Here is a 14,293-nt window from a genome sequence, read left to right on the forward strand (position 1 = left end):
ACACGCTGGAGGAAATCAGCAGGGCGGGCAGCATTTATGGAAATGGATAAACGGTTGACGTATCCGTTGAGACCTTTTTCAGGTCTGGAGATTAACGAGGGAGACGCCAGAAAAAAATGGCGTGAGGAGGGGAAAGGTGATAGAGGAAACCAGGTGAAAGGCGAAGGGCTGGAGCGGAAGGAATCTGATAAGGGTGGACAGTGGAGTACAGGAAAAACAGAAGCAGTTAGGAAGTGATAGGCAGGTGAAAATAGGCATGAACCCAGCGAGGTGAACAGAAGAAGATGGGAGAGGGAGGGATATTTTTTGATCGTCATTCACAACACCAGGTTGGAGACTACCTAGACGGAAAATATGTTGTCGCTGCCCCGTCTTGAGGCAAGCCTCAGCACGGCACAAGAGGAAGCAATGGACTGAAAATGTCGGATTGGAAATGGGAATCAGAATTAAAATGTTGGGACGCTGAGAAGCACCGCTTTTCACGCTGCCGCGATGGTGCTCGAGGAAATGAGGTTCCGTTTATCACTGGTCTCACCAATGTAGAGAAGGCCGCACCAAGGGCACCAGACACAACAGATGACCACAGCAGATCCACAGGTGAAATGTTGCTTACCTGGAGGGAACGCGTTTGGGCCTGGACTAATGGTTGGAGAGGAGATGAATGTGTGGGTGTAGCACTTGGGGGGGTTTGCAGGGATAAGCGCCGTGAGGGTGTTAGGGGTGGAGGGCTGAAAGAAACGAGAATATGGAGGGAGTGATCCCTGCAGGAAGCGGCGAAATGAGTTGGGAGGCAGTGATATCTTTGTTGGTAGCATCGCTTTAAAAGTGGGATCAGCCTGTAGGCGTTCACCAGGTCTTCCACCACCTTTACAGTGATGAAGTTGCTCTTATCTACCACGCCATGACGTTCCGCACCCAAAAATCATAATTTGTAAATTCAGCCATTTCCAAAGAGATCGCAGAAAAAAAAAAATCTTTACCTCCCCATCACCGCCACACAACCGCTCTCCACTTCCCACACGGATCACTTCCTCCATTATTCCGTTTTCATTCCGAAACTCACTATTCATCTCCCTCCCGGTGTTTATCCCTGCAAGAGGCCACAGCGCTACAGCTGCCCATCCACGTCCTACCTCAGCACCAGTCTTTGTCTCCAAACAGCCCTTCCAGGTGAGTCAACAATCTACCTATGAATCCCCTGGGGTAGTCTGTGTGTCCAGTGTTCCCGAGGCAGCCTTCTCTATATTGGCGAGACCCATCATTCATCGGGGACCTTTTCGTCGAGCAGCTCAGCTCTAGCGACCAAAAACAGACCTTCCCCCAGGCAAAACCTCCGATTCCGATGCCTATTCCTGTTCCGCAGCTTTCTCTTCTTCCACGATGAGACAATCCCCAGGATGGAGCAGCAACGACTTCCAGTGTATGTTGTCTGGGTAGCCTCAATCCTGATGGCATGAATATCGATTCTCCTTCCCGTGGAAAGAATGATCACCCTTCCACTTTTTATTCTATTCCTCAATCTGGCCTTTTACCTCTTCTCACCTGCCTATCTCTTCCGCATCGGTTCTTTCCAGCTTCCCTTTCTCCTATGGTCCATTCCCCAGTCCAGTCAGGTTCCTTCCTCTACATCCCTTTAGTTTTCCCGTCCACCAGGCTTGACCTATCACCGTCCAGCTTCCCTTCTCCTCCGTTACCTTTTTGTTCTGGCGTCTCACCACTTCGTTTCCGGTCCTGGAGAAAGGTCTCGGCCCGGCACTTTGGCTGTTTATTCACTTCCATGGATGCCGCCCGACCTGTGGAGTTCCTCTGGCAGTTGGTTTGTGTCGCTTTTAGTACTTCTGTTGTGAGTGCGAGTCAAATGTGTTATTTCCATGTTTTTGAGCCATTGATGCCTCACTGCCTTTCAATAATGAAGTTGAGTTAAAAACTCAAGATTTTTCAGTCTACAAATTTATTTGTCAGTTTCATTGCTCCGATTTGTGACTATCCCATTGACGGGTTGTATGTTATTAGTATGTTTATTAGCTTGTGGTGCGTTATAACATTGAAACTTTCAATGTGTTTGAACAGCAGCATTGTTTGTTATTCAGTGTCTTCTATACTTGCTTTGTTGTCTGGTACGTTTCTGGGGTTAACATTTGGTATTATGTTTGTGGTTGTAGTCTTCACTATGTGGTGTATCCGAGAGGTTACCGAGTGTTTAAACCTCCTTAACGAACTGAACAAAGATGGAGAGGCAATGGATGAGGTTGGTCAGGATCCTCAGGGAAGGGTGAGGGACATGAAGGGTTGTAACTACAGTTGTGTCCATCCATCCAGGGCGAACTTCGAGCAACACCGATGATCAATGGACAACATTTCGACTGCCTTCCTGAAAACAGAAGCGAAGGACGCTGGTTTCATAGACCATCAGTGTCGAATCCTTTTCAAAGTATAGAGAATGTAGCATCTCCTTCAGCTGTTCACTGAGCTCTGTCTGACTGACGAGGTGAAGAGCTCAGACGTTGCAGCATGCAGCACAGTTCCTTGAAAAATGAAGGTATATGCAAACAACGTGGGACGTCCACTGCAGGAACCATCCTGTTCCAGACAGCCATCACCCCTTACCATTCCCATACAGGATGAAATCTGCCGAGACGCCCAGCAGTAAAACCAAGGATTTTCTGAGGTTTTCGGGGTTGCTGTAATTTTGACTACTATTTGGAGCCCGGAGTCTGCTGTGGGCTCTACTGACCACTAAATGGTTCGTGATGGTGAAAGCATTGAGCAGGACAACAACAAGGAATGGGGTCACAGTTGAAAAGACAGAACGAAGAACACACATTAATGTCCAAAATAGTGACAGAAGTAATTCTCAACTCTGCATGCAAAGGCATGTTAAAGGGAAGAAATACATATATATATTGGACCATGAAGAACTTTAAGCAACTCAGTGAAGGCGCAAAGGTCAGAATCACATCCGCCGTTCTCCCGGTACAATACTTAGGGAGTAGATCCTGGAAGCAAAAGGCCTCAAATCGATCAAAGGTGAAGGCGACGGTGAACCAAACAGAGCAATCTGTGGCGGCCTGCATTAAGAAGACGTGGGTTCTACACACGCGGACGTAAAACAGGAAGGGGAAGTCATCCGGAAAAGCCTTTGGAATTTTCATCAATATAACGTCCAGGAAAACGACCGCTATGTCAGACGCTGACATGGCCAGCAGATAGCGGGTGACTGTTTTAGAGCGTCCGCACTTTCCCCGTGATAGTATGACAATCGTCGGCGCGTTCACTGTGAAAAGCAGAAGTATGGAAATTATATATCAAACTGAGAGCCTGTATGTGCCAATGTCTGTTTTATCGCCACAATATATCAGCCTCTATCATGGTGTTTGGCAGCGCTTTCTTTGCACCTCCTTTTCCTTGTATAGAAAACCTATAACCAACCTCCCGCCGTATTTTCCCACTCCTTTTTGTTATTTCCATACTGGGAAAAAGACACAGGCGTTTGAGTCTGTCTATGCCTCTTACGATCGCGCATAAGTCGATCAACTCACCGCTCATCCTCCAGAGAGCTGAGCCCAGGCTCGCTCCAGAGCTTTCCAATCCAGAACGAATCCATTTCTGGTTCGCAGCAGCATACTTATCTAACCAGATCCACATCTCTTTTTATCCGCCACTGTGTCAACGAATAAACAATTTTAAGAATTAAACCTTCCTTTCAAATACGCATGCAGTGCCCATGAAAAGTATTCGCCTCCTTGAATGTTTTCGTTTTGTTGTGCAGCTTAGTATCACAGTGGATTTAGTTTGGATTTTATTCTTAACATGATAAACCGAAAAATGTCAAAGTGACAACAAATCTCTAAAACGTGATCTAAATTAATTACAGATATAGAACCTGAGCGTGACTGTGGTGGAGGAAAGAATGTGTGGGAAGGCGAGATTGGGGTGAAAGATGAAAGGGGGAGAGATAGAGATAGGTAGAGAGAGTGATAGAGGGGAAGAGGGAGACGGAGAGAGGGAAGAAAGCGAGTGTGGGGAGAGGGAGATTTGGGGTTAGAAAGAATGGAGATAGAAAGAACCATGGAGTGAGGTACAAGAGAGCAATGTGGAGAGAGATTGACTGGAGGGACAGTGGATAATAATGGCAGGAGAGGGACAGTATAGAGATAGAGGCAGGGTATTGAGAGAGATTTCGAATGATTGAAAAGATCGGAAGCTGGGGGAGACCGAGACGGATGGGGTAGGGAAAGAGACCGGGCTTGGGCAGAGAGACGTGGGACAGAAAGACTGTGCGGACGTGGTAAATCTTGGATGAGGATGTGTAGGGAAGAGTGAGTCAAAACCGTGAAAAATGTACCATGAGGGTCTGGAGGGCTTTCCGTCAAACACAGCGTTCTGGGACTGCAGTGGCACCATTGGAAAGTGCTGCCGAATCATCCAACCTGCCTCGGTGACTCCTTCCCCTGACCCGACTCCTGCCAAACCGCATCGGCGTTCTCCCTCCCTCATAACCTTCTTCGCCACCTCCCTCTCTTTCTCTGATCTCCAACCTCCCTCCTTGTGGACGACATTTTCGAATATAACGTTACCAGGGCTGTATGTTGCTTCAGTTTTGTGAAATTGCAGACCTCTGAGTTTTCCACTTGAGAATAGCGTCTTCTCACCAATACTCCTTGGAACGATAACCCGGCTGCACAAGTCAGATGGGTATAAACGGATGACCCACAAATCAAGAAAACAACATTATGACATAATTCTATTGTTCTACGGTTTCGCACGCTTCCCTGCTAGTGGATCTATAGGCAAGCCTTTTACTTGTACAGAGTTCCACACTGCATGATATGAAAGATTCGCCAATTAAAGTCTGGTACCGCACTTCACTTTGAGATATCTCTGCCAAATTGCTGTAGTCCAGCAGGATCCCGACAAAACGGGATTGAAACGATGGAGTAACTATGTCTCAGAGGCACATTCGAGTTCGCCACCCGTTGGGTGTTCCGTTTTGTGCCTAGAGAACCTGGCCCATCACCAGGTAGCAAGGATGGGATCGGCGGAACCAAGTAGGAGAGACAGCAGTATTGCGTGAAGTATTGTGTGAAATAAGGATCCTAGTCGCACCCAAGATGTTATCCGGTAGGTAAACAAAACCAATAGATAGAAATCAGACTGCAAGAAGTGAACAGAACGAAATTTCGTTCGTGCTTCTGCTTGCGACTGACGGTCTTTCCTTTGCAGGACCAGGTCAGTAGATTGAAGAAGAATGGGAAGTAGCAACAGTGACGTTGATCAGGAATGCGGGGAGAGTCTTCGCTGTGAAGGTAGAGAAGAAAACGAGAAGGAAGAACCCGAAAGTTGAACGAGTAACAAAATCCCTGGAAGTTCCATTGGTGCCGCTAATCTCCCTCCTGATAGGGTCTGGTTGAAAAGTAGATATGCTGTACTAGATATGTGATTCCGTTTACTAGTGGCTTGTGTGGTTGGACACAAGGACGGTGGTCCTATTGGAGTCTTTTCAGTTAAAGAAAATCAAATAATTTAAACAAGAAACTGGTAGTGGAGACGGAGATCCTACGTAGGATTATGATTTTATAATGCAGTAATGTGTTTTGATTTATGCACTTTGTTTGTTTGTGCGTAGTTCACCAGAGTATGTTCTTGCTTTCCTAAGTGTTTGTCTGTTGTGTGTGCTGCTGTACCCTACACTCTGGGTCGAAGAATCGTTGTATCGTTTGTCGGTGTGCATGTGTGTAGTTAAGCGAGAGTAAACTTGACTTGAGTTCAATAAATTCTGGAGGTATAAGTGATATCAACCTCCAGAACAACAACAACAACAACAAAAATAGACTGACTGACCAAACGATGTCCAAACAAAAGAAAGGGGATGCGTCTCAATGTCTATATCCTCACCTAGACAGCCTGAGCTCAGGCCCGAATCAGGTCTGGACAAAGTTTTAATGTTAGCAGAAGCTATACAACAAAATCAAACATCCCAAACCCGCCTGATAACGCTCAGGCAAACGAAGCAGAGGGGCAGGAGGGTGACAAATGGCAAGTCAAATAACTATCGAAGGAGAGATGAGGCCATTTCTAGGGTCGATTCCGAAGCATCGAGGGGTCTCAAAACGGTACATGACTTTAATTTGCGAATTCGAACAGGAAACGGGGAGAAATAAAGAGAAGCGAATTCAGAAGTCGATTCTGTTGCATCATATCCAGATATATATATTGGCATCACCACGGTAATTGGGCTATAGACCCCGTGTGAAGTTCGGGCTTTTGGACAAATTTTTGAAATTTGTAAGCCCTTGACTGGAAATGTCCGGATGTTCTGAAATGCCGTCCGTGGAACCCACTTCGCCTGCAGGACAAAGCGCGGTTCAATTTTGCAGAGGAATAGAGGTGAAAACGATAATAATGGATGTAACGCTACCATGGGCACGTGGTTAAAGGGACAAGCTCGGCTGCCGTCGTGGGCTAGTCTGTCAGCATATTGATTTTGGAGAGGGATCCAGGTGCAGTCAAACAACAGGAGACAATATAACTGACGTTATTTCCCGTTTCCCTGACGTATGATGGAATAGACTTACAGAGCAACTCTGCGCTGCCATACACGGAATTGAAAATACACCTGGACTAAGATGTTAACCAACGACAGCTTATCCTGACATGCAAACATCTGATGTATTTACATTGCACCTTAAGTATAATCCTTAAGTTTCACTAGAAACATTATTTATAACAAAGCGTCGAGTTAATAGTAACTGGCGCGAGGTGCATAAATCTATTGTGCGTTCGAAAAGATATCGGTCGTGTCAACTCTTACTTCTGTCAGCCCCGGGCGAGGAGAGTCACCAGTGTTGTGTACCGCTAATCGGTTGCATGACAAACAGCAGTGAGACGGAACTGGAAATGCAACAGAGTGAGTAATGTTCCGTCAGAAAGTAGTGCAACATCATTAAAAGCAATTTTAATTTGGATTTCCAGTATCACTCTTTTATTTTTCAAACATCAGTAAACCTTCCAGATAGAACTCAGTTCGTTCGGGAGATAAACAAAACAAATAACTTTTTGCAGTTGCTCTGGAAGTTCATTAAATTTCAGCGTGCACTTATCATCAATAGAAATATATATTCCCGAATGAGACTTATTTTTTTCTGTAGGGAACCGGACGTGTGGTCAGAGAGAAACAGAGTACAGATGGCGAAGGAAAGAAACAGATTGTCACGAGGCCTTGTGATATGAACAGAGATAAAGGCGTGGGAGATATGCAGGGACAACGATGGAGCAGGTCGGAGATGGAGATGGAGTAAAAAAAAGAAAAATATACACGCTCTGTTTCAGCCCGATCATCATCCCTCACGATGAAACTCACTAGTCTGCAATGAGATTAAATTTTGATGAGAACTGGACGTGGGGGAAGGAGTAAACGAGGACAACGTGAAAGATATTGAGAGTAAAACACCGTGAGTATCACTAAAAAGAATGAATCAGAAACAACGGAGAGAATGTAGAAATGGAGAGGATTTTTCCTAACTGGACCAACCCGGATTAAAACGCTGTCAGATGTAATGGACATTATTAAGATAAAACGGGCGTGACCTGACTATAGACCCTTCATCGGGGTGAATTACTGTTGAGGTGACCATTACATATTACATGTCCGATGAAGGGCACATTTCACCTGTACTGGGCAAGCAGCGAGTGAAATATATCATCACAAAATGCATGCGTATTTCCGAGCGCTCAGTTGTTACCCGTGGTTCTGCATACCGTATCGGCAAGTGGATAAATTATGAAGGAAACATGGTGTTTCACAAAACACCTGCAGAAATCAGCAAGCCGATCTACGATTTAAGGAATTTGGTTAACAGTTTCAGTGGGTGTTTCACCGCGATCTGCAGCTCCTCTCTGAACTTGCTCTGAGTAAATACATGTGTTGGTGCAGGAGCTGAGGATCTGCAGCATCGTCGCCGTGGATACTGCGATATAAGCCGGATCCGCGTCCCTGTAACGAGGGATATTTGCAATCAGTACGTAGATATCAAAAAACCACCAGTGTTAACCACAGAAATATAAAACTACCGGTTATACTGAATAGTAAAACGACGGATTTCATTCGGTTCTCCATTTCCGGGTCCTTGTCATCCTTTCCGTCGCTGCCGGGGAGCACCATCCGGATTTTTTTGGCGGAAAAAATCCGTCTATCTGTCAGAGCATTGAACAATAAAATCAGAATAAACAGGAGACAAGGAATGAAAATACGGTGAATCATCTGAGTGCGACCCACGAAGGCGACCCACGAATCTCGCTCTGGTCAAACAGCCATAGGAAACTCCGTTAACTAGCATCAACGGATCTAATGTAAAGTAGAAAGGGATTAATTCTAAACAGCCCAGAACACTCACCGTGCCTATGACTATAACAACCGTTCATTCGATGCAATATTTTCTTTTCAACTTTTCACAACAAATGACCACACAACTGTCATTCGTGAAGGCGACTGTTAGCCAGACAGAGATTCAGGTGCTTGCTCAAAGGAAGCAAGGGACGAACTTGTAAACGGGAGTTCAATGGAGGAAGGAAGACCAGAAGTATTTCATAACCTTCCACTTCAGCAGAGGGTCAGAGATAACGACCAGGAGATCGGCCGCTGCCATTCCCAGCAGGTTCCGTCTGAGACATTTGGAGAGACCGCGCTTACCTCGGGAGAAGATAGCAATCGCCAACTGGTTAACTACAAAATAGAAGAAAAGAAACAGAGAAATTACTGACTAGTCAGGGTAACGGAGCAGCCGTGTGATAGAATTAGATTAGATTTTGTGTTTTTTTTTTTTCTGGCTCACAGCGTAGAATCCCCAGTACATAAGAAGCCATGTATTATCGGCGTGGAAGAGAACTTGCGCGAAATTTGTAATAGTGTTAAATCAAAATGAATTCGTAAGCCGACGAGAGGAGAGCTGCTTAAATTATTCCTCGGGCGCAGTAAAGGATGGACATTCAATACAGCATCACTGGCTCTGAACAGCACAGGAATGAAATTAAATCCACACCTGCAGTTCCCTCTACTCACATTTCGGAAATAAATGAGCTATTCTCTCTGTTCCATAACCAAGCCGCGCAATTCACAGACGATTTATACGGACGTAACAGAAGGACGGCTGGTTCTCACAGATGTAGTATAGCCCGTGTCCTACTGTGCAGACAATTCGATTCATAATTTTTCCATGATATCCAATCAGGAGAGAGGAATTCAGTCAAAGGCAGCATCTCGGCTCCATTAGACCCGCTTCCAAAGCAATGGGAGTAATATTACCAGCGCGTTCCGCCCACGGCAGAAATACGGGGAATCGGCAGGTGACTGTGGAAGCACGTAGCTAGAGAAACACTTCCGAATATCAGAATTAACTCTCAGTTTCTGCCGTTTGCAGATGTGATAGCGACTTACCGGGAATTCCAACGGCTGAAATAACAGGGTAGTAAATGTCTTCTATCCGCCACATTACTGTATATCCCACTTGAGTGACGCAGTGAACGCTATTGTCCTGAATTCCACAGCTCGGCAAGACACTCTGGGCTGAATACAGCAACAAGCTATGATTTATACAGGGGATCAATCTGCAGTAACGGAGTCCCACCTTTGATTCTGCTATTGAACCAACAAATTATATCACCGGTGTCTCGGGTCCAAAAGCTGTCGGCATGTAACACAAACACATTAATACTATTGGCATTAGCTCACTTAGATCCTTCTGCGTAATTTTACCAAAATGTGCAACGAGAACAGTAAGTGAGCAGTCCGCAGCTCTGTTTACAACTTTTCCACAGTTGTATTGTCAGTGGTCACGACTGTTCCCATTTTCCAACCTGAAACTTTCACTGTGGCTCTCTTCCCACAAGCATTCCGGAATCGATGTTTCCAGCATTTTCGGCACTTTTCACAGTCACGCCTGCTGTTTCCTCTGCAAGTAGAACCGGTTTCCCCTCAGTGTGGGCGTGATCCAGGGACACATGAGAACCTTCCCAGTTTCCTTCTGCAGACTTTCAATTAACGTCATTGATTTTTTAATATATATTCAGCAGATCCACTTTGGTCGGTCTGACACCAAAACCACCCCAACACGTCCCACTATGTGCCACCAGATATGAAATGTACTCGCTGTACCGACAAGCTGTGTAGTTCTTCATCAGCCCTGGACCACATCAGTGTTTACCTCATTTTAATCAGCTTCCCACTATAATGTTTATTTCCAATAACATGAAGCTCAGAGCTGTGCACGGTTCCCTCCATCTCTTAAACCATCTTCCCACATCTTGTGGTGTGTGTGTGTGTGTGTGTGCGTGCATAAATGTCCCTATTACATTTCTTCAAATGTATATGAACAGAATTTCCTGCCCGTGCTGTGGACTTTTAAACCTTAGTGACGGACAAAGCCGCTGTTGAATCCACCTGAGGAACAGTTAGATTTTGAAATATTGTGGAGTTCAATTAGCTGTAGGAATACAATTGGCTGTTCAGGCTGCCACTCGCTGTTCTGTGAGTTATGAGCGCAACCACCAACACGTTTGTCTCTGGGAAATGCTGGCATAATTTAACAGAATATATTCTCCCATGTACAGAATCCGCTCCGTATATCGACGTTTTCAACTCCTGCTTTGTCCTTAAGGTATCCGTGTAGTTAGCATTCCCCTCGCAGTGTCATGGTAGAAAGAAATGCAGGACCGCCAAATAAGGCCAGCTCTCTCTCTGTCCCCCCTCCCTTTCTTTGTGGAGTGTAAGGAGGGGTTGAGTTTCTCAGCAAGGGGGCTGGGTGGAGATGAGATCCTGGGCACCCAGGGTGAGGGGGACAGCAGAAACCTCAAATCAAACTCGTCTGAAACGAAGACAGGATGTTACAGTGGTTTATTGATTTCATCGACAAATGTAAATTAAACAATTTGTGAGCTGCTGACGTTCGGGAATAAATGAGTTGCTCCCGACTCACTCACAGTCACACACAATTAGCTGACCGGCGACAACCAGGGGCAGTTTGAATAATCAGTCCCGTTTCTCACTGTCACTCTGCATCACGGAACTGATGATTATCAAATCACACTTCAGGTCCGTGTCCCAGATCACCGCAGATCCAGGGTCATTTCTGAACCCTTGCGAATTGCTTCTGGAGTGCGGAAAGATAAGGGCGGGAGTTAAAGTGGGGGGGGGGGGGTATCGGCCAAATTGTCTCCATCTTGTGGACGGGTATATTCACACATTCAGACGTTTACAGGTACACTCTCAGTCCGGGTCTAGACTCCCGTAGAGACTCCAGTTCATTTTCCCCAGTCCCACTGAAATTATTCACCGCCAGCCTGAAACGGATGGAAAAATAAAGATGAAAAAAAACAGATTATATAACCCTGTCAGTAACAGGCTACTGGGGTTAATGTTTCAACAATAATCACAGGCAAACATCACCAGAAAACCCGCGGATCTGCTGAAATTTTATCACATTGAACATTAACACAGACACTCACATGATCTGCTCCAGACTCGGGTGGGTCAGTATGAGCCGGCGGATAGCGGGGACAGACTGGTCTGTGAGCGGGTTCCATCCCAGGTCCAGCTCTATCAGTGATCGGTTTGTACTGAGAGCGGAGGCGAGATCCTCAGCACCAGAATCTGTAAGTTCGACATGGTTCAGACTGGAAATTAGAGAGAGAGTGACGGTGAAGGACACAGAGAGACAGGGGACGGTACAAATTCCCAGAATTTATCAGTAACACAATTACTGATCACATTAATGTTCAGTGTCAGACACCCACAATCTCCCACAGTCTGGTACTCACTTCAGTGTCTGTATTTTACACTCCGGGTTCCCAAGAGCCGCAGACACCAGTTTCACTCCTGAATCTCCCAGGTCATTCCGCCCAAGACTAAACAGAAACAGACAAATTAATGAATGGGTCTGAAGGAATTTCTCTCACTCGGTTATTTCAGGAAATATTAAACCCTTCAGTAAATCACTGATCAGTGTTCCCATCACTGTCAATGTCCCTCACTGACCAGTTACAGGGGATTCACTGATGTCAGTAATTTAGTCTGTTGGTGTGACCCTGTAATCTCCTCATATTCTGTCTCATTGCGCGATGGTTAGGAAAGTGTTCCTGACCTGTGAGTGGATCGGAAGGGACAGGGTTGAAGGGGAGAAAGTCCCACAGTGAGGAAGATTTGTGAATAGAGAAATGTCGGTGGGAAATGACACCATCTGAGGAAAAGGATGGAAAGACGGGACATGAAGGAGGAAGGGGGATGTGAAAGAGAGATCCCACAGGACGAAGCGGGATGGAGAAGAGAGATTCCACAGCAGGAACGGAGTTGGGGAAGAGACATCTCACAGGAGGAAGGGGGATCGCATTTGTCACAATTCTTCACAATCATATTCACTATAGTTTTACCCAAATCCCTTTACATTGGAACAACACAATGGAACAATTTCACAGTTCAGAGTGAGAGAAAAATTAAGTTACCTCAATACCTGGAACTTGTGCAGCCAGGGTCCCAGCTGCTGGATTCCTTCACACAAAATGTGGCAGTACAACAGGTCGAGACGTTTTATTGTATCACAGAGTCTGACAACATGAGACAGGACCGCGCAGTCAACTGGGATCAGTGTCATTCCACTGAATGAAAGTTCTTCCACAGATCCCAGTGCGGTCTGAGCCAGTTCACGATTCTGAGACTCAAACAGGTAGTGAAATGTGTTCAGGAGCCTCCTTTTACCAGCTTCACTCGATGTGTTCCCACTCTGGCGTTTAACCTCCTCCTTCACCCAGTCCATCACCCGGCAGGTTGTTTCATGAGGAAATGGACCCAGAAACTCCTCCAGACCCCGAGCTGTCATTGGGGAGGAGAGACCAGCAACAAAACGGAGAAATACCTCGAATCGCCCATCTGTCGTGTTGTGGACTTCAGTGAGGAATTTCAGGATATCCTCGGGATGTATAGTCAGGAATTGTGCGACTGCAGCTGCAAACTCTTGGATGGTGAGGTGTGGGAATGTGTACACCACGCACTGGGCAGAATCCTCTCTCCCCAAAAGCTCCATCAGGAACCCAGACAGGATCTGGGAAGGCTGCAGATTGTAGTTGTTCAAATCTCCATCTGTAAACACAGTTCTCTTCTCGGACACTCCTCTGAAGGCCATCTGACCAACCCTGAGTAACACATCACGGGGGTTCTCAATCTCACGGCTGTGGTTTTTCAGGATGCTGTAAATATAGTAGGAATACAGTTGGTTGATGGTCTTGGGAATTTGCTGTGGGTCCCTGTCTCTTTGTGTGAAGAAAGGGCCGAGTGCAAGTGCGAGGATCCAGCAGTAGGAGGGGTTGTAGCTCATGGTATACAGGATCTCGTTCTCCTTCACGTGTTTGAAAACAGCTGCCGCCACCGTCTGATCATCAAAATGCTTCATGAAATATTCCTTCCATTGCTCACCAGCAAATCCCAGGATTTCTGCCCAGACCCTGATATCTGCCTTTTCCAATAACTGTAACGCAGTGGGGGGGGGGGGGGGGGTGGTCACCAGCACCGAACACCCTGGGAGCAGCTTGCCCTGGATTAAACTGTACACAATGTCCGACACTTCACACCAGCACTCGGGATCTGGACACTGGTGCTTAGGTTCTGTATCTCTCCATTTATCTGCAAAATAGATTCTGTGTTTGAATTCATCCAAACCATCGAATATGAACAACAATCCCTGTGGGTTCTTCCAGACATCTCTCAGGAAATTCCCAAAGTAAGGATACTGATCCAGAATCAGTTCCCTCAGGTTTGTTCTGCAGTTAATGGAGTTTAACTCCCGGAATTTGAAACTAAAGACAAACTGGAATTGTTGGAATATTTTCCCCGTGGCCCAGTCATAAACAATCTTTTGTACCATTGTTGTTTTCCCAATCCCCGCGACTCCGGCCACTGCTGCTGATCTCCCAGATTCGGATTTACTTCGGGAAAAGCTACTCTGGAATAACTGATCAGTCTGGATTTTTTCCATCTCTCCGTGGAGATGTTTCTCTCTCCAAAGTTCGTGGTCTCTGCGTCTTGCCAGCAGCTCATGTTCAACCAGTCTCCGATCTCGAACAGCAGAAATGACCGTGAGCTCAGCGTATCGATCAACCAGCTGGAAAACCTTCACCTTCTCCCTCATCAGGATCGTGTTCACTCTCAGTGTTTCAGTTTGTGCCCGCAGAGTCTCCATGTGTTTCTGTTGAACATCTTCAATGGGAACAGACAGTGTTCAAACTGTTAGATGTCTCAACTCAGAACTCA

General features: G+C 46.0%; 1 protein-coding gene across 1 annotated transcript; it reads right to left on the reverse strand.

Moving 5' to 3' along the window:
* Positions 1-479: 479 nt before the first annotated feature.
* LOC132384382 (NACHT, LRR and PYD domains-containing protein 3-like) lies at positions 480-13,516 on the reverse strand. Its single transcript, XM_059955485.1, has 8 exons — positions 12,493-13,516; positions 11,812-11,898; positions 11,500-11,667; positions 11,041-11,144; positions 8,690-8,722; positions 8,071-8,193; positions 2,983-3,274; positions 480-639 (listed from the first exon to the last, which is right to left on the reverse strand). Exons 1-8 carry the CDS (start codon positions 13,434-13,436, stop codon positions 480-482), a joined length of 1,911 nt encoding a protein of 636 aa, XP_059811468.1. The 5' UTR covers positions 13,437-13,516.
* Positions 13,517-14,293: the final 777 nt, after the last annotated feature.

The sequence above is a fragment of the Hypanus sabinus genome, chromosome 32 (assembly GCF_030144855.1).
Source record: "Hypanus sabinus isolate sHypSab1 chromosome 32, sHypSab1.hap1, whole genome shotgun sequence".
Classification (NCBI taxonomy): Eukaryota; Metazoa; Chordata; class Chondrichthyes; order Myliobatiformes; family Dasyatidae; genus Hypanus; species Hypanus sabinus.

What these genes read in the sequence shown, in the direction of transcription:
- LOC132384382 (XM_059955485.1), bottom strand. Translation starts at nt 13,436, where the DNA reads ATGAAGCATTTTGATGATCAGACGGTGGCGGCAGCTGTTTTCAAACAC. An exon ending in TGTAAAATACAGACACTGAA is followed by an intron (nt 11,668 to 11,811) that starts GTGAGTACCAGA and finishes TCTAATTTCCAG; the next exon opens with TCTGAACCATGTCGAACTTA. An exon ending in TTCCAGGATCTACTCCCTAA is followed by an intron (nt 640 to 2,982) that starts GTATTGTACCGG and finishes TCCAACCATTAG; the next exon opens with TCCAGGCCCAAACGCGTTCC.